This window comes from Barbus barbus (assembly GCF_936440315.1).
Source record: "Barbus barbus genome assembly, chromosome: 8".
In the NCBI taxonomy this organism is placed as follows: Eukaryota; Metazoa; Chordata; class Actinopteri; order Cypriniformes; family Cyprinidae; genus Barbus; species Barbus barbus.
The window spans coordinates 35,295,858-35,311,397 of NC_136736.1; the positions used below are offsets into that span (position 1 = coordinate 35,295,858).

Below are 15,540 nucleotides of genomic sequence, written 5' to 3' on the forward strand. Positions count from 1 at the left end.
CAATGGAAAGATCATTTATCAAAAAAACTGACCCTAATGTGGTCCAAGGTCACATTTAATCATAGAGGTTCTGCAGAACATGAGTGACCGAACACATACAGTATGAACCGCTTGATTGTTATTTTCATTCAGGAGCTCATGCAGACACTCCACTGCAAACTATTTAATATTGCTAAGTGAATAAATGTCTAAAACAAGAAAAATATTGCAGAATTAGCACTCATGTTATTTGGCCAGAAACATATCTCAAAGATGTGATTGCCTTCTGACACATCAAGCAAGAAAAGCTGGATGAAGAGATTTTCACATGCAGATTTTGCATGAATTCCCCATATTAACCAACAGAAAGCTTTCACTAATGCCATTAATATTTGAGAACTACAATAAAATGTGTGCAGGATTGGGTTTTATTCCCAATGATCTGCTGGGAAGCTTAAAAAAAGTCTCTATATGAAGATGTTTTTTTTTATATATATTGTATACTAATGCTCTTAAACATCTAATAATGTTATTTCGCATCACTCAGACACAAAACAACCACACAAGCATATAAATCATTCTTTGTTTAATTTCTATACATGAATAAGAAAAGTATATTTCCTTAGTATCTGTTACATTGTACAAAAAAGGCTGGACGTTTGTTTGGAGTTGTTCATAACGTCTGTGATTGAAGAGCTGCGGTGATCAGAGCTCCATCTGTAACGACAAACGTCCAAAAAAAGCTCCAATATCAAAAATAGCTGCCTTTGAGAGCGAATCACAACAAAACGGTAGAAAAATTCAGCCTCGGCGAACAGTGCTAAACGTCCCTGTGTAACTCACAGCGCAGGAGTTTCTTCAAGAGTAGCCCTGAAGTAAGAGCCGATCACTGGAGCTTATCTGCTCATAAGCTACTGAAGATAATAGACTGAGCTGAAGATTTATGGGAAGCATTTGAGGGAATCCTTACAGCAGGATCACAATATGGAGCTTCAAACAAGAACTGGGGGAACAAAGGGAATCTGCATGTGATCCCAAAGACGGGTTCTGGAGCTCAAACTCTGAAACAGCATCTCCTGACCCGTCCTAATCATCCTCATCATCAAAGTCTTCCTCGTCTTCATCGTCCTCCTCTTCCTCCTCCATGTAGGATGTAGGCGTCTCCACCCTGGAGCTGCTGTGGTGGGAGCCGTTGGAGCTGGACGCGCCGCGGTCACTGGACGCACACAGAAACCCTTGTTATTGGCTGAATACTAAAACATTTCAGCAACTGAAAATGTTCCGTTTATCCCAAAATGCACTACCAGTCAAGCACTACCAAAGAAGTCTCTTCTGCTCACCAAGCCTGCATTTATTTGATCCAAAGCACAGCAAAAGCAGTAATATTCTGAAATATTTTTACTATTTAAAATAACTGATTTCTATTTGAATATATTTTAAAAGGTAATTTATTTCTGTGATCAAAGCTGAATTTTTAGCATCATTACTCCAGTCTTCAGTTTCAAATGATCCTTTAGAAAAATAATATTCTAATTTACTGCTCAAAAAGCTCATGTTGAAAACAGCTGGGATTATATTAAAAAAAGGTGTAAATTTTAAGAAAGTTCTGAACAGCATTTATCTGAAATAGAAATCTTTTGTAATATTATAAATGTCTTTATCATCAATTTAAAGCATCCTTGTTGAATAAAAGTATTAATTTCTATAACCTCTATAATGGATCTTTCTATTCATTAAAGAATCCTGAAAAAAACAAAATGTACTCAAATGTTTAAAACATTCAGTAAATCAGTATATTATAATGATTTCTGAAGATCATGTGACACTGAAGACTGCAGTAATGATGCTGGAAATACAGCTGCAGATCACAGAAATACATTACACTTTAACACATATTCACAGAGAAAACATTTTAAATAATAGAAATATTTCACAATTGTGCTGTACTTTGGATCAATGAAATGCAGGTTGTTGAGCAGAAGAGACTGCTCTGTAAAGCTTCTGACTGGTAGTGTGTTTGGAGTGAAGAGTAATTAGTGTTTTGACTCTGTGTCAGTGTCTATTTCACATAACATGGATAAACTACAACAGCTGACATATACCTCAGGAAAGACAACCAATGACCATAAACTAGAAAAATAGCTTTTTGATCAATATAATGCACTTTATTACATTTTACTGAACTTGTTGTCTTCATTATTTAATGTAGATTTCAAAAAACATGTCATGAAAACAAGTCATTACAGCCACTCTCTGAATGTTTGTTCTGTTATTAAAAAGCTGACATCATAACTGCCTTATGTGCAATTTAAATGTGTACAACTTTATTATATAACATTTATTAATTAACTCATTGTTAAATAAAATGTATGTTCTGTTTTTGGTGAAAACAAAATAAACTTTCTAATAAATTTTGGTACAATAATATTAACAATTACGCAAATATTATATATATATATGACCAAGTGCATACTGAATTTCTGATTTCAGACCAGAATTTGTATTCGTTGCATCACTACTTAAATGTCAACCAAATGATCAAATGATGTTTTAAGATCATGTGATACTCACGTGGCCACATGGGACAGCTCTCCGATCAGCTGGTTAACGGCACCCTGCGCCATTTCTACAATATCAAACAAACAAATCCGTTTCACTCGCTCGTGAAGCTCAGATCAAGTCACATTTCTATAGCACTTATATAATACAGACTGAGTCAAAGCAGCTTCAAAAGAGTTGAGACACACACCTGTGACGTACGGCTGCAGGGCTTTGGGAACGAGGGTCTTGGCGATCTTTAGCTGCTCTGGGCTGCAGCGACCCGACTCCAGGCCAAACGCCATGCCCATGCGCTTCAGCACCTCCACGTCATCGTGGATCTCAAACATGTTGTCAAAGTTGAAGAGATACTCAAACCTGCGGAGACAGAAGGCAGGCTTATCTTACTATTCTTGTCCTGTTTCTAGTCAAAATAGCTCAAAATTATTCATTTAAGATGCATTTACTAGAGAAACAAGATTATAGAAGACATTTAGTCTTGTTTCCAGGGAAAAAAAACAATTATTAATTGCATTTTGCCTTAAAACAAGTAAAATGATGAAGGAAATGACTCTTAAAACAAGATTATTTTACTTACAGCTCTGGCAGATCATTTTATTTATTTGAAGCAAAATGCACTTAGTTTTTTCCCCTGGAAACACGACTAAATATTTTGAAATATCTAGATATTTTGACTAGAAACAAGACCAGAATACTAAGAGCAGCCTTTTCTGCCGTGCATGACCTGATTCGGCTCTAAATTCACAAGCTCTCAATTCAAACCGATTCTTGATTCAATTCACGATCGCTTGATTGCATTTAGTGAATACAGTTTTAATACAAATGCTATTGATATTTCTAAAAAAATGAACAGTAAACATCAGTTTACAAATGGTTCATTAATAAAAAGAAATTAAAACCTGTATTTTAAAACTATTCATTTTGTTGTATAGGGTCCTGTTTTTTAAACAATAATATGGCCTATAAAATGCTTCTCTTCATTTTTCTGGTAATCAAAAGAAAGCATAAACATTCATTTATCCTCTCAAACGGAAACTAAACTTTTATTTTTTGGCAATCCAAGTGCTGCACAACAGAGGTTTACTGATAAAATGAAAAAGAAAACGCGATTCCTTCAAGGATAAATGTTTTATTAATATGTATTAGTAGTAGTGTTGTTACATCGAGTCTCAAGACTGCACAATAGCAGGCTAATATATCAGTTTCGTCACGTTAAATCAAACAAGATTCACTTTAATCAGACCTTGTGTTAAATGTTTGCTGAAATAAATACCGAAAATAATCGATTCACGGCTTTTGAGAATCAATCAAAAAAACGATTAATCGAAAAATCACAAGAGCTGGATTAACTTTCCTCATTATTAATCAATACTGATATGGATTCATAAATCAAGGTCAATCTTTCAGTCCGTGCTGTTTTCTGTTGATGCGTGAACATTATTTGTAGCTCCTGCCATCCAATAATCACAACAAGCTGTGACTTTCGATTGGAAACTAAGTCTCAGTTTCATATTCTGTCAGTTTTATCACAAAACGGAAACATTAAATGCATTTTTGAGGCTCTTTAATGTGTGCTGCCAGATCGTTGATCATCTCTTTACTACTAGTTACAGCAGCAAATAAACAAGAATGAGCATTAGAGGAGACAGAAATCAATCATGTAATCCATCTATCAGTGATTAAACTGCATTAATTAACACGACTGCTCACTTGTCGTTGGAGATGCTGCAGTCGATGACGGTTCTCTTGCTGGTGTTGACGATGATGAAGGGCAGGTGGATGATGGTGTTTGGAGATGGAGCGCTCTTGTTCTGCTGCTCCGCCTGACGATTGCGTTGAACCAGGTTTTTAAAGGCGATTTGCTGCAAATCAAGAGAAACCAGACAAATGGGAATCACTCAACATCTTGAGCACGACACACGCAGACAGCAGGAGAGAAAGCAAAGTGGCTTCTGTAGTTAAAATACATTTCAGATCAAGCAAAGCTACTTATTTTATTAGTCAATTTAAGCTAAATAAAACTAACACTATACAAAAAACAAACAAACTAAAAAATTACAAATAAAATATTTGTAATAAAAGTGCAGGGTTCAAATGTGTTTAATTTTCCTTAAAAAAATTATAATAATTTTATTTGATTTATTTTCTCTCTTTTTTTTCCAAACCAAATGCTGTTAAATAAGACAACTGTAATAAAATTTAGGACTTAAATGTGCTTAATTGTCATGCAAATATTGTGCAATTAATAAAAAAAAGTCTTTATATATAAATATACATTTCATTTTCTATGCAATTTATTTATATTGTTTTATCAATCTTAACAGTTAAATAATTTGGTGCTCAAATATGCTTAACTGACGTGAAAATATTGTGCAATTAATAATTAAAAAAATATTTACACAAAAAATATATTTCATTTTGTTTGTATTGTTTTATTAAACTAAACACTTAAATAATTTGGTGCTCAAATGTGCTTATATTGTGCAATTAATTAAAGCGTATCCACACACACAAATACACAAAAAACATTTCTTTGTGATTTAATTTAAATTGTTTTAGCAAAATAAATGCTGTTATAAGACATCTGTAATGACAGTCTGAGGCTTAAATGTGCTTAATTTTAATGAAAATATTGTGCAGTTAATAAAGAAAATTGTCTACATAAAACATTTAATTTCATTTGTATTGTTTTATGAAACTAAATGCCATTAAATAAGACACCTGTAATGAAAATTGAGGTGTAAATGTTCTTAACTGTAATATATACACACACACACACACACACACAAACATACAAAGGTTTTTAAACAGTCAGATTTTTAATGTTTTATAAAGAAGTCTCTTCTGCTCACCAAGCCTGCATTTATTTGATTCAAAATACAGCAAAAGCAGTAATATTGTGAAATATTGTTACTATTTAAAGTAATGGTTTTCTCTGTGAATATGTGTTAAAGTGTAATTTATTTCTATGATCTGCAGCTGTATTTCCAGCATCATTACTGCAGTCTTCAGAGTCACATGATCTTCAGAAATCATAATAATATACTGATTTACTGCTCAACAAACATTTCTGATTATTATCATCTATATTTACAACAGTTGAGTACATTTTGTTTTCAGGATTCTTTGATGAATAGAAAGATCCAAAGATCTGCATTTATCTGAAATAAAAAGCTTTTGTAACATTATACACTATATCATACTGTTTTTGCATCAAATAAATGCAGGCTTGGTGAGCAGAAGAGATTTCTTTAAGAAGCATTAACATCTTGCTGTTCAAAAACTTCTGACTGGTATATATATTAAACTGGATGCTGAAAAACAGAATTCAGTTCTGAGGCTTGTGCTTTAACTGAAGTCTCACGTTACTGTTCTTTCATTGTACACTTTGTCCATATGAAGGAGAAGCTCACTGTGACAGACAGGAAGTGATGCGATGTACCTGCAGTATGAGTTCCTGCAGCTGCGACTGCTTGTGTTTGATCCTCTCCAGTCGTCTCTGCCGCTCCGCCTTCAGGACAGAAGACAGGTTCACAGGCGTTCATCAACACAAACCCGACAGAAAGCCACAGACTCACTGACCTCCAGGTCCTGACACTCCTGCGCAGAGTTGGTGGGGAATCCGATCCATTTGATCTCCTTCTTGTCTTTGGAGATGATGTTCATGGCCATCAGGACGTTGAGAGCGTCGTAAACCCGTCGCCGGATGTTCTTCTGGTCATACACATGCTGGAGGAGAAAGCACACGAGCTTAATAACCAAAATATGAATTCATCAAGTATGATCAATATAGTAGGGCTGCACTGCAAAAAATGCATCTTTCTTAGATTTTTTTTTTTTGTCTTGTTTCCAGTCCAGATATCACAAAATTCTTAAAATCAAGAAGAATTTTCTAGACAAGTTACGATTACTGTCTTGTTTTCAGAAAAAAAACAAGTCAAAATTAAGTGAGGTTTTGCTTAGAACAAGCTAAATAATCTGCCAGTGGGGTCAGATAAATAATCTCATTTCAAACAGAAAACAAGATTATTTTGAAACAACTCAATTTTGTCTAGAATTTTAACTCCTCTAGAAAATACTTCTTGATTTAAGAATTTTTAGATATCTGGGCTGAAAACAAGGCAAAAAATCCAATTGAGAAAAGCATTTTTTGCAGTGTAGTTTTAACACAAAATAAACATGAGTGAACATCTGAGCCCTCACGTAATCGCTCAGTGTTTCAATTGCAGAAAGAACGTCATTAAAACAGCTTGTAAACAAAAAGTCACGTAGCATTTCATCAGTGTCTACAGCAAAATAGAAATTGTATAATTTAGAAGTTAATTTAAAAAACATGTTTGCATACAAAGTCATGGGGAAGTCATGGCCTAATGGTTAGAGAGTCGGACTCGTAATCCAAAGGTTGTGGGTTCGAGTCTCGGGCCGGCAGGGATTGTAGGTGGGGGGAGTGAATGTCCAGCGCTCTCTCCACCCTCAATACCACGACTGAGGTGCCCTTGAGCAAGGCACCGAACCCCCAACTGCTCCCCGGGCGCTGCAGCATAAATGCTGCCCACTGCTCCGGGTGTGTGTTCACTGCTGTGTGTGTGTGTTCACTGCTGTGTGTGTGTGTGTGTGTTCACTGCTGTGTGTGTGTGTGTACTGCTGTGTGTGTGTGTGTGTGTGTGTGTTCACGGTGTGTGTGTTCACTGCTGTGTGTGTGTGTTCACTGCTGTGTGTGTGTGTGTACTGCTGTGTGTGTGTGTGTGTGTTCACGGTGTGTGTGTTCACTGCTGTGTGTGTGTGTTCACTGCTGTGTGTGTGTGTTCACTGCTGTGTGTGTTCACTGCTGTGTGTGTGTGTGTTCACTGCTGTGTGTGTGTGTGTGTGTTCACTGCTGTGTGTGTGTGCACGTTGGATGGGTTAAATGCAGAGCACAAATTCCGAGTATGGGTCACCACACTTGGCCGTATGTCACTTCACTTTCACTTAATTTTGAGTGTTGATTATTATAGTTAAAAACAGTGAATTTAAGTTTAAGTTTAAGAATTTAAGCTCTGTTGTTAATGGTAATCTTATAGTAATGTAAAAGGGCTCCCTAGAGTCCGAGCAGAAGCTGAGCTAGATTTTTATCCCTAACAAAATTTTACTTCTAATTGAATTTATTTAATAAAGCAATTGTAATAGTTACACTACATCTTAATTAGGGTAACTTGTAATCTGTAACTAGGGCTGGGTGATTTTTCAGATTTTATCGATTAATTTGAATTTAATGTTTTTATTTTTTAGAAATAGAGGAATTATCTATTAAACTATTACATTTCTAAAGTAACCTTTCCCAACACTGCTGATAATAAAGTGCATCTTCTGGCATCAAGACTTCGAGAGTGATTTCTCACAGAAGCCAGCACACGACAGGAAGTCTGACAGGAAGTGAGGGTGAGGTTAGGGACCGACCGCATCGTTCGGGGAGATGTTGTTGTCTCCGGAGCTCAACTCGGACACCAGCTCGTCTGCCACCTCGTTGTAGGACGTCAACACTTTCTTCTGCACCTTCTCACACACCTTCATGGAGAAATGCCGCAAGCCCTTCCCGTTCTTATCGCCCTTCCTGCTGCGCCTGCCAGAGGAGTCACATGACAGGAGGTTATGGGTATCATCACAGCATCAGTGAGGTTTACAGTCAACGCTTTCCATGAACAGGTACAAATAAACAAAGCATGTCAGTGAACGATAACATTGTTTCTGTAAACACATGCTGTGTCCCAATTCTCATACTATCCGTCCTAAATAGTATTCAAAAATAGAATTAGTATGTCCCAAATCATAGTATGTTTAAATAAGTATGCCAAAGATTCCCGGATGGTCTACTATTTCCGGTTAGAATTCGAAGTGCGGATCGATGCACACTCTAACGGCTAATAGTACCCAGAAGACATTGCGCGGTGGACGTGGATTCGGTTAGAACTACAAACACGCATAACAAGTATTAAAAAACTACAAACATGGCGGATAAGCGCGACTGACAGACAAGTAGATAAAGGGATTTGAGTGATAATGTCTAACCTGATAAAAAATATCAATTTAATGTTATCCACATTATATTTCATCTGCAGCAACACTGTGAACTTTTATAATGATACGTTTGGTCATTAACTTTTAAATGCATCATTATGCAAACACATGAGCAGAGTTCTCGGCATGAAAGACCCGCGATGTGCATCTTCATTTCTCTCCAATATGGAAGGAAATCAAATTAAACGAAATGTGGATGATTTTAACTGACAAGATGATTGACAGGGCAGTTTAAACAGTGACAGGATGCACGTAACAGAGCAGCTATGAATACACTCATACATTTAGAAAATATTTACTTGTATATTTATTCTTATATTTATATTATGTATAAATATTTGTGCTGTCAAACGATTAAACACTTTTAAATAGACTGCAGCAATTCTCACACATTGTTTTGTTTAGTTCAGAATCATGGGAGAATCGTAATCTCTATTTGAGACCAAAAAAAAGAAGGTGCTTCTCAATCTATCCAGAATGGTGCAGGCGGGTTAACTAACCCAGTCGACCAGGGCGAGGACTCTTGTGTCTGCAGGTGTGTGGCTGGTGTGTGTGGGCTGGTTAACAGGAGGCCGGTGGGAACACTGCTCCTCTGAGGAGTTCCTATCACCTGCGGGAACAGAGACACACCAGACCACAGGACACTCATCATCACTGCAATTCTCAACACACAAATAGTAGGGCTGGGAAAACAAATCGATGCTGATTAGATGGCTATAGTTAAGTTTCCATCCACCTACTTTTATGCACATTTTGGGATATCACAAAAAATAAAAAAATAAAAACACGCAGGATTGAAACGTCAAGATGCGCATAAAAAAAACTTATGCACTCAACTAAGTATGTAATAAAATATGACCCCTTTTAGACAGTTTTTGAAGTAAAGAGCAAAGAAAATACTATATAAAACTTAATGAAACAATCAGGGGCCAGCTGCATAAACTTAGCCCCAACTGTGTTTTAAGAACTAGTTTAACCAACTAGCAGTTTCCAAGGGGTAATTAGTCTTACTTTTCCAATACAAATAAGAGCAATCTACCTTTTCATAACTGAATTAAAAGTTATGACCAGTCTAGAAAAAAAAACAAATTAGATGACTAACTTTTTAAGACTTGTCTAAACAGTTTATGCGACCGGCCCCAGTTCTTTATTTACCCTTGTAAGGCCCCCCCCTCTCATAAAAACACTTTCTCACTGGATCTAAGCAAATCTCACAGATGACACATTTTGATCCCTAAAAAGTGAATTGTCACTGAAAGGTGAGGAGTGTGCATCTATGATAATAGGATGATGAGGAGAGTAATCCTGCTGACTCCAGCGCTCTGTGATCCGCTTACAGACTCTCCCAGGTCACCTCACACAATGTTAATGGAGGGCTTATCGCCATGGAGACGGTGGGAGGGGTCAGCGTGTCGTCATGTGACTCGAGAGCAGGATTCAGTAAACATGGAGTATTGATTGTAAGCGTCTTACCATGTGTGGCAGCATGTTAACGCCTGCAGCGGTGAGTGTTTTGGGCAGAATCTGTTTGACCGCAGAGACTGATGCCGGATGAACCGTCAGGAAGGACAGAACACCTGCAGCTGCACACACACACACACACACACACACACACACACTCATGAGTCCTGATGAACACGTGCAGTGTGTTTCATCACAGCGACCCCTGCAGGTCAGGAAGCCTCCGTCACCACATGAGCACAACAAGGAGTAACTCCTAACTCATTCTCAGCTGATTATAACAAGCAGATGTTTTTTTTACAGTAAAGCAGCTACAATAAAAAAGCAAAAACAAGCTTAAAGTGCTTTTATTCATTTTTCTAAACAAAAATAGGAGTCATTTGAGGTGATCTCAGAAAATGAATTCATCCCTTCCCAGGTTAACTACACCACCAGAAGTTTGAGGTCAGTAAGATGTTTACTGTTAAAGAAGTCTCTCCTGCTCACCAAAGCTGCATTTATGATCAAAAATACAGTAAAATATTACAATTAAAAATATCTGTTTTCTATGTGAATATGTGTTAAAGTGTAATGTATTTCTGTGATCTGCAGCTGTATTTTCAGCATCATTACTCCAGTCTTCAGAGTCACATGATCTTCAGAAATCATAATAATATACTGATTTGCATATTAGCAAATATTAACATTTCTGATTATCATCAATGTTGAACACAGTTGTGCCACCCAATATTTTTGTGGAAACTGTGATACGTTTTATTTTTCAGGATTCACAGATGAATAGAAAGTTCAAGAGAACAGCATTTATTTGAAATAGAAATCTTTTGTAACATTATAAATGTCTTCATTGACACTTTTGATCAATTTTAATGTGTAACTGATGAATAAAAGGTTTAAAAAACATCTTACGGACCCCAACCTTTTAAGTTGTGGTGTGCTTGTAACTGGAGGTGGACCGATAGTGGATTTTACCGATACCTAGGTTGGACCACACTGGCTGATACAGATTAATCAACCGATAGTTTTTAAAATGATACGGAAAGAAAACTAAAATAGTGCTTTACTATATAGTGCTATACTATAAAGAGACGCTACTGAACCATAATTTGTAAATTAATAAAAATATTAATATTAAATCAATCAATAACGTTAGTTCATTAAGTAATGTTAACAGAAGAAACTTTAAAATTTAAAAATGTATTAGCAATAATAAATGTTGAAATTAACATTCTAACAAGGAACAATTCTTACACAGCTTTCATTAACCTTAATGTTACAAATGGGCTCTTATAATAAAGTGGTCGAGCTCTACTTTTAACAGGAAGTACTGGATTAAACTAGTCTCATGTTAACAGGAATAATGATTTATGTCACGATAAGACCACAAAGCTTCATAGTTATATTTTGCATATTGTAATTCTTATTGAAATCTTATTGAATTTGTATCTTATTGATAAGACCCTTAGTGAATCAGGTGTCATTACCCATCATGCACTGAACCGATTAATGGTTAGTGTGTACTCACGTTTCCCTGGACTCAGATTCTGGTTGACAAACAGCTTTATCTCTCCACTGGTTTCTTTGAGTCCAGCCTGAAGATCAGAGAGAACCATGAGCAGATGACTCTCCTCTAAGGCTTCTTTGAGATTATAATGATCAATATACTGTTATACTGGAATCAACATCAACATGAGTTAATTGGCTGCTGGTTGTGTCTAGTAATCTCTGGTGTAACCATAGAAACCATCTAAACTTTAGAAGAAAAAGAAAAAGCGAGATGTAATGAGAAATGAAATGTGCAAGGCTTGCAGCTTTGATAATGACATGAGGCAACAGACGAGTTTCAGTGAGTGCCTGAAGAACCACACACACAGAGCTCAGTTTCAGCTCAACATGAACATCCCGTATCGTCACGGCTCACATCAGGATTAACTAGAATCATCACTGTTTCTGTGCTGCTAGATCTGTTCATTTCATCCACACTTGTGTGTGTGACTTTTACATTGTCTTCCTTAAATGGTCGATTCAGACTAAACCACAATACAAAATTACCAAATGTAAACTAGATATGTAAAATATAACTAAACTTATGTAAACAAAGAAATAAAGGCTGTATTAAACCAGTGTTATTTTAGTACTGAGATACTTTATAAGTTTTTATTTGTACATTTTCTTTTCTTTTCCTTTTTAGTAAGTTTTAGTAGAGTTGTTGTTTACATAGTTTTATCAATTTTAATTTCAGTTATATTCAACAGATAATTATTGTCTTGGCTAGGGATGCACCAAAATGAAAATGCTTGGCTGAAGCTGAACAAAATGAAGCACTGGGCCGAAGGTGGTTTTTCCTGTTTTTCCCCATGTATTTTGACAATTTTTTTCACCATTGCATAAATAAAATACTCAAAATACCTAAACATGACAGTGTCTCTGGGTATAAGACACGGTTCAGAAAGACATGATTGATTGAGTCAGTGTGGAAGAACTTGACTGGTCTGCAGAAAGCCAAGTCCTGATCCCAGCTGAACTCCTCTGCTGTGACTTTATATGCAGACCTTGAGCCAAAAACTCATCACCAAACACTTGTATAAGGGTTCAGTCATTTTAGACACGTCCAAAACTGTTGCAACAGAGATGTACAGTTTTTAAATACATGAATTATGCCTCCATCTTTGTTGCCAGTTTTGGAAGTGCCTTCTCTTCTAAAGAAGGGGGTGTCCCAACACTTTTGTCCATATAGTGTATGTACAAGTCATTGGTGTTTGGTGATTATTTTTTCAGCAACTGATTGTATTAATCGGTCAAAAAAACGAACATCCCTCATCCCTAGTCTTGGCAACTAGCAAAGACACAATGTTTTATATGAAGAGAAGTGTTTTTGAATGGCTTTCAGTTATATGAAACTATAATAACCCTGCAATAAACACATGTTTGAGTGTGTAATCTTGTAAAGTGTGTGATTCTCACATCTTTCGCCATGATGTCTGTGCAGTGACCGGAGCGTGTGGTCAGTCTTTGGTCTGTGACGGCAGTTCAGCTGAAAACACAAATATTACACATGAAACAATCTGCTTCAAAGCTTAAAAAAACAACATGGCATCAAAACAGACGCGAATCATTTTAATCTGAATTAAGATGTTATTTAGTATATAGTTTAATAGTATATACAGTTTAGCATATAGTTTCCACATACCTCAGGAACAGTTAAATCTTCTCCCCATAGTGCAATAAAACACATGCAATAACCTTATATTTATTTGTTAACCACCGTACAGCCTAGTAAATCCCTACATCTTATTCTATTTTATCTATAGCATATTTATTTTCTTTTTCAATATTTAGTTTATATACTGTACTATATTCACATGTTATTTCTCATTATGTGTTGTTGCGGTCTCTGTGTACTGGAAGCTTGCGACACTAAAACAAACCTACTTGGCAATACAGCTGTTTCTGACTTCTGAAAGACACTTAACAATATTCTCCTGAGACTCATTCCACTTTCCTTCCAGGTGATGTCATCAGTCCCTATTCAGCAAACACATTCAGACGGAATCCAGTGCAAAGAATCGTTGTTTACTCTGATATTCGTCGCATCTGAGCAGTGCAACGGCTTTGTGGATTTATAAAACAGACCAAACGAAAAAAACACGGACGAATGCTTTAGAGTTCGCATTTAAACAAAAGAGAGCTGATAAAAACACTGGCAGCTGATGATGATGAGGAAGAGGAGAAGGAGGAAGAGGATGATAATGATGAGGAGGAGGAAGAGGAGGAGGAGGATGAGGAGGAGGAAGAGGAGGAGGAGGAGGAGGAGGAGGATGAGGAGGAGGGGGGGATGATGAGGATGATGAGGAGGATGAGGAAGAGGAGGATGATGATGAGGAGGATACAGTCACAACTGACTAAACTGATGACAGATGACCTACATTATAAATTACCCAACCATGCAAACTCGCACAGAGTCAGATATGTGGTTATTAATGCATGTTTAATAAGCTCAACCCCATGTTGATTAGATTAAGAGGAGTATTTATCAGTGAGTAACGCGCGTGCTGTAAACATAAACAAACAGAAGTCGCACTTTCTGACTCGTTTTGTGTTCAGATGAAGCGTGCGAATCATCCTCGCGTCGCGCTGTAGACGCGTCGTTCGCTCCTTATTAACGTTAGATAACTATATATCGCGTTAGCTCGACGCGGCTACAGCTAAGCTAACCGAACCTAGCGAGCTAACGCTTCCACTTGCGTTACACTCACACACGACACACAAACTTCATTAACACACGCTGATCGTCGCCCTTTCTCTCACCTTAGCCAGCCCGCTCACAGCCGTGTCATAACTCGCGCTGATATGTACAGTTAGATGGACGAAATCTGTATTTATCGCGCCGGAATCGGAGCGTCAGCGCGAGCCGCCTCAGCTGCTACACACAGCAGTCAAACTGAGCTTGGCGGTGTCCCGTGAGGAAGCGCGCTGATTGGATACGCGCGGTGTGACGTCAGCGCGTATTCACAACTCCGCACGTAACGCATCGAAAGACTCTAAACTTTTTTCTTTTTTTAATTAATGCCAAAATACTTTATAACAAGTATAAAACTATACAATATCAAGAACAATAGAGGAAAGCATATCTAAAAAAATAATACAAAGAAGAAAGTAAATTAAATAAACTAAAAAACAAATAAGTAAATAACACTACATGAACCAATTAAAGCAGTTTTTGACTTTTGAAAGATTTCTTGTTTTTTATGCCCATCAAAGATAAAACGTAAGAATTATAATCAACCAGAAAAATTGACAGCGGGTTCCTACTCAAAAGTTTACATTTGTGAATAAAAAAATTGGCATGTATAATAAAAAGATGAACAATATATAAAAGAAAATAATATCAAAAGTGTTTTTTTTCTGGGAGATAGATACAAAACTCATTCCAAAGTAGATGAACACAAACACATTCATTGGTTCATGTGTCTTTCTCATCATCACCTGCATTGGGTGGTTATCAGTGTATCTCAGCTACAAAACAGATTTCAGTACTTTAATAGATCGGCACATTAACATTATATCAGCTAATGAAATTACATTTAACTGTAAGTTTAAGTTAAAACCATAACACCTAAAATGTTGTTACTGTATTTTTTACAGTAGAATTTTACTGTAAATGTTACGGATTTGTTTTAGAGTGCATATTTACTTTTATTACTGGATGAAAGCTTTTAAAACAAGTGATCTAGACATTCAGTCAACATCTACTTGGGCTTCTTTGTTGGTGATCATTACAGTACAGATCGATCAATCATCTATCTATTATCTATCTATTGTATATCTGGCTGCTCCTTTGATGATGTGTAAGATTGTTTTAGTATGTCACTGTTATTGTTTTATCATCACATAATGTGTGTTTGTTGTTTCTGACCATGCATGTGTGCAAATACACAAAAATCTCATATCTTGCACCTAACAAATAAAGAAAACCCTCAACAACTGAAG

At 36.5% G+C, this 15,540-nt stretch overlaps 1 protein-coding gene across 4 annotated transcripts; it reads right to left on the minus strand.

Moving 5' to 3' along the window:
- Positions 1-36: 36 nt before the first annotated feature.
- LOC306873961 (transcription factor Dp-1-like) lies at positions 37-14,547 on the minus strand. 4 transcript variants are annotated; one of them, XM_079423570.1, is made up of 13 exons: positions 14,359-14,547; positions 13,483-13,575; positions 13,015-13,084; positions 11,576-11,642; positions 10,066-10,175; positions 9,093-9,202; positions 7,975-8,137; positions 6,121-6,267; positions 5,981-6,049; positions 4,249-4,400; positions 2,729-2,895; positions 2,551-2,605; positions 37-1,195 (listed from the first exon to the last, which is right to left on the minus strand). In XM_079423570.1, the coding sequence occupies exons 3-13, from the start codon at positions 13,024-13,026 to the stop codon at positions 1,066-1,068; spliced, it is 1,182 nt and encodes a 393-aa protein (XP_079279696.1). In that variant the 5' UTR covers positions 13,027-13,084; positions 13,483-13,575; positions 14,359-14,547; the 3' UTR covers positions 37-1,065. The 4 variants fall into 4 exon arrangements, with proteins under 4 accessions (XP_079279696.1, XP_079279697.1, XP_079279699.1 ...); XM_079423573.1 differs by having other exon boundaries at positions 550-1,195; positions 10,066-10,169; positions 14,359-14,505; XM_079423571.1 differs by lacking the exon at positions 13,483-13,575 and having other exon boundaries at positions 41-1,195; positions 14,359-14,509.
- Positions 14,548-15,540: the final 993 nt, after the last annotated feature.

Bases quoted from the DNA above. Each gene is read 5' to 3' on its own strand.
- LOC306873961 (XM_079423570.1), bottom strand. The intron at 10,176-11,575 runs GTGAGTACACAC...GTGTGTGTGCAG, and splicing joins GAATCTGAGTCCAGGGAAAC to CTGCAGGTGTTCTGTCCTTC. The intron at 2,606-2,728 runs GTGTGTGTCTCA...TTGATATTGTAG, and splicing joins CCTGCAGCCGTACGTCACAG to AAATGGCGCAGGGTGCCGTT.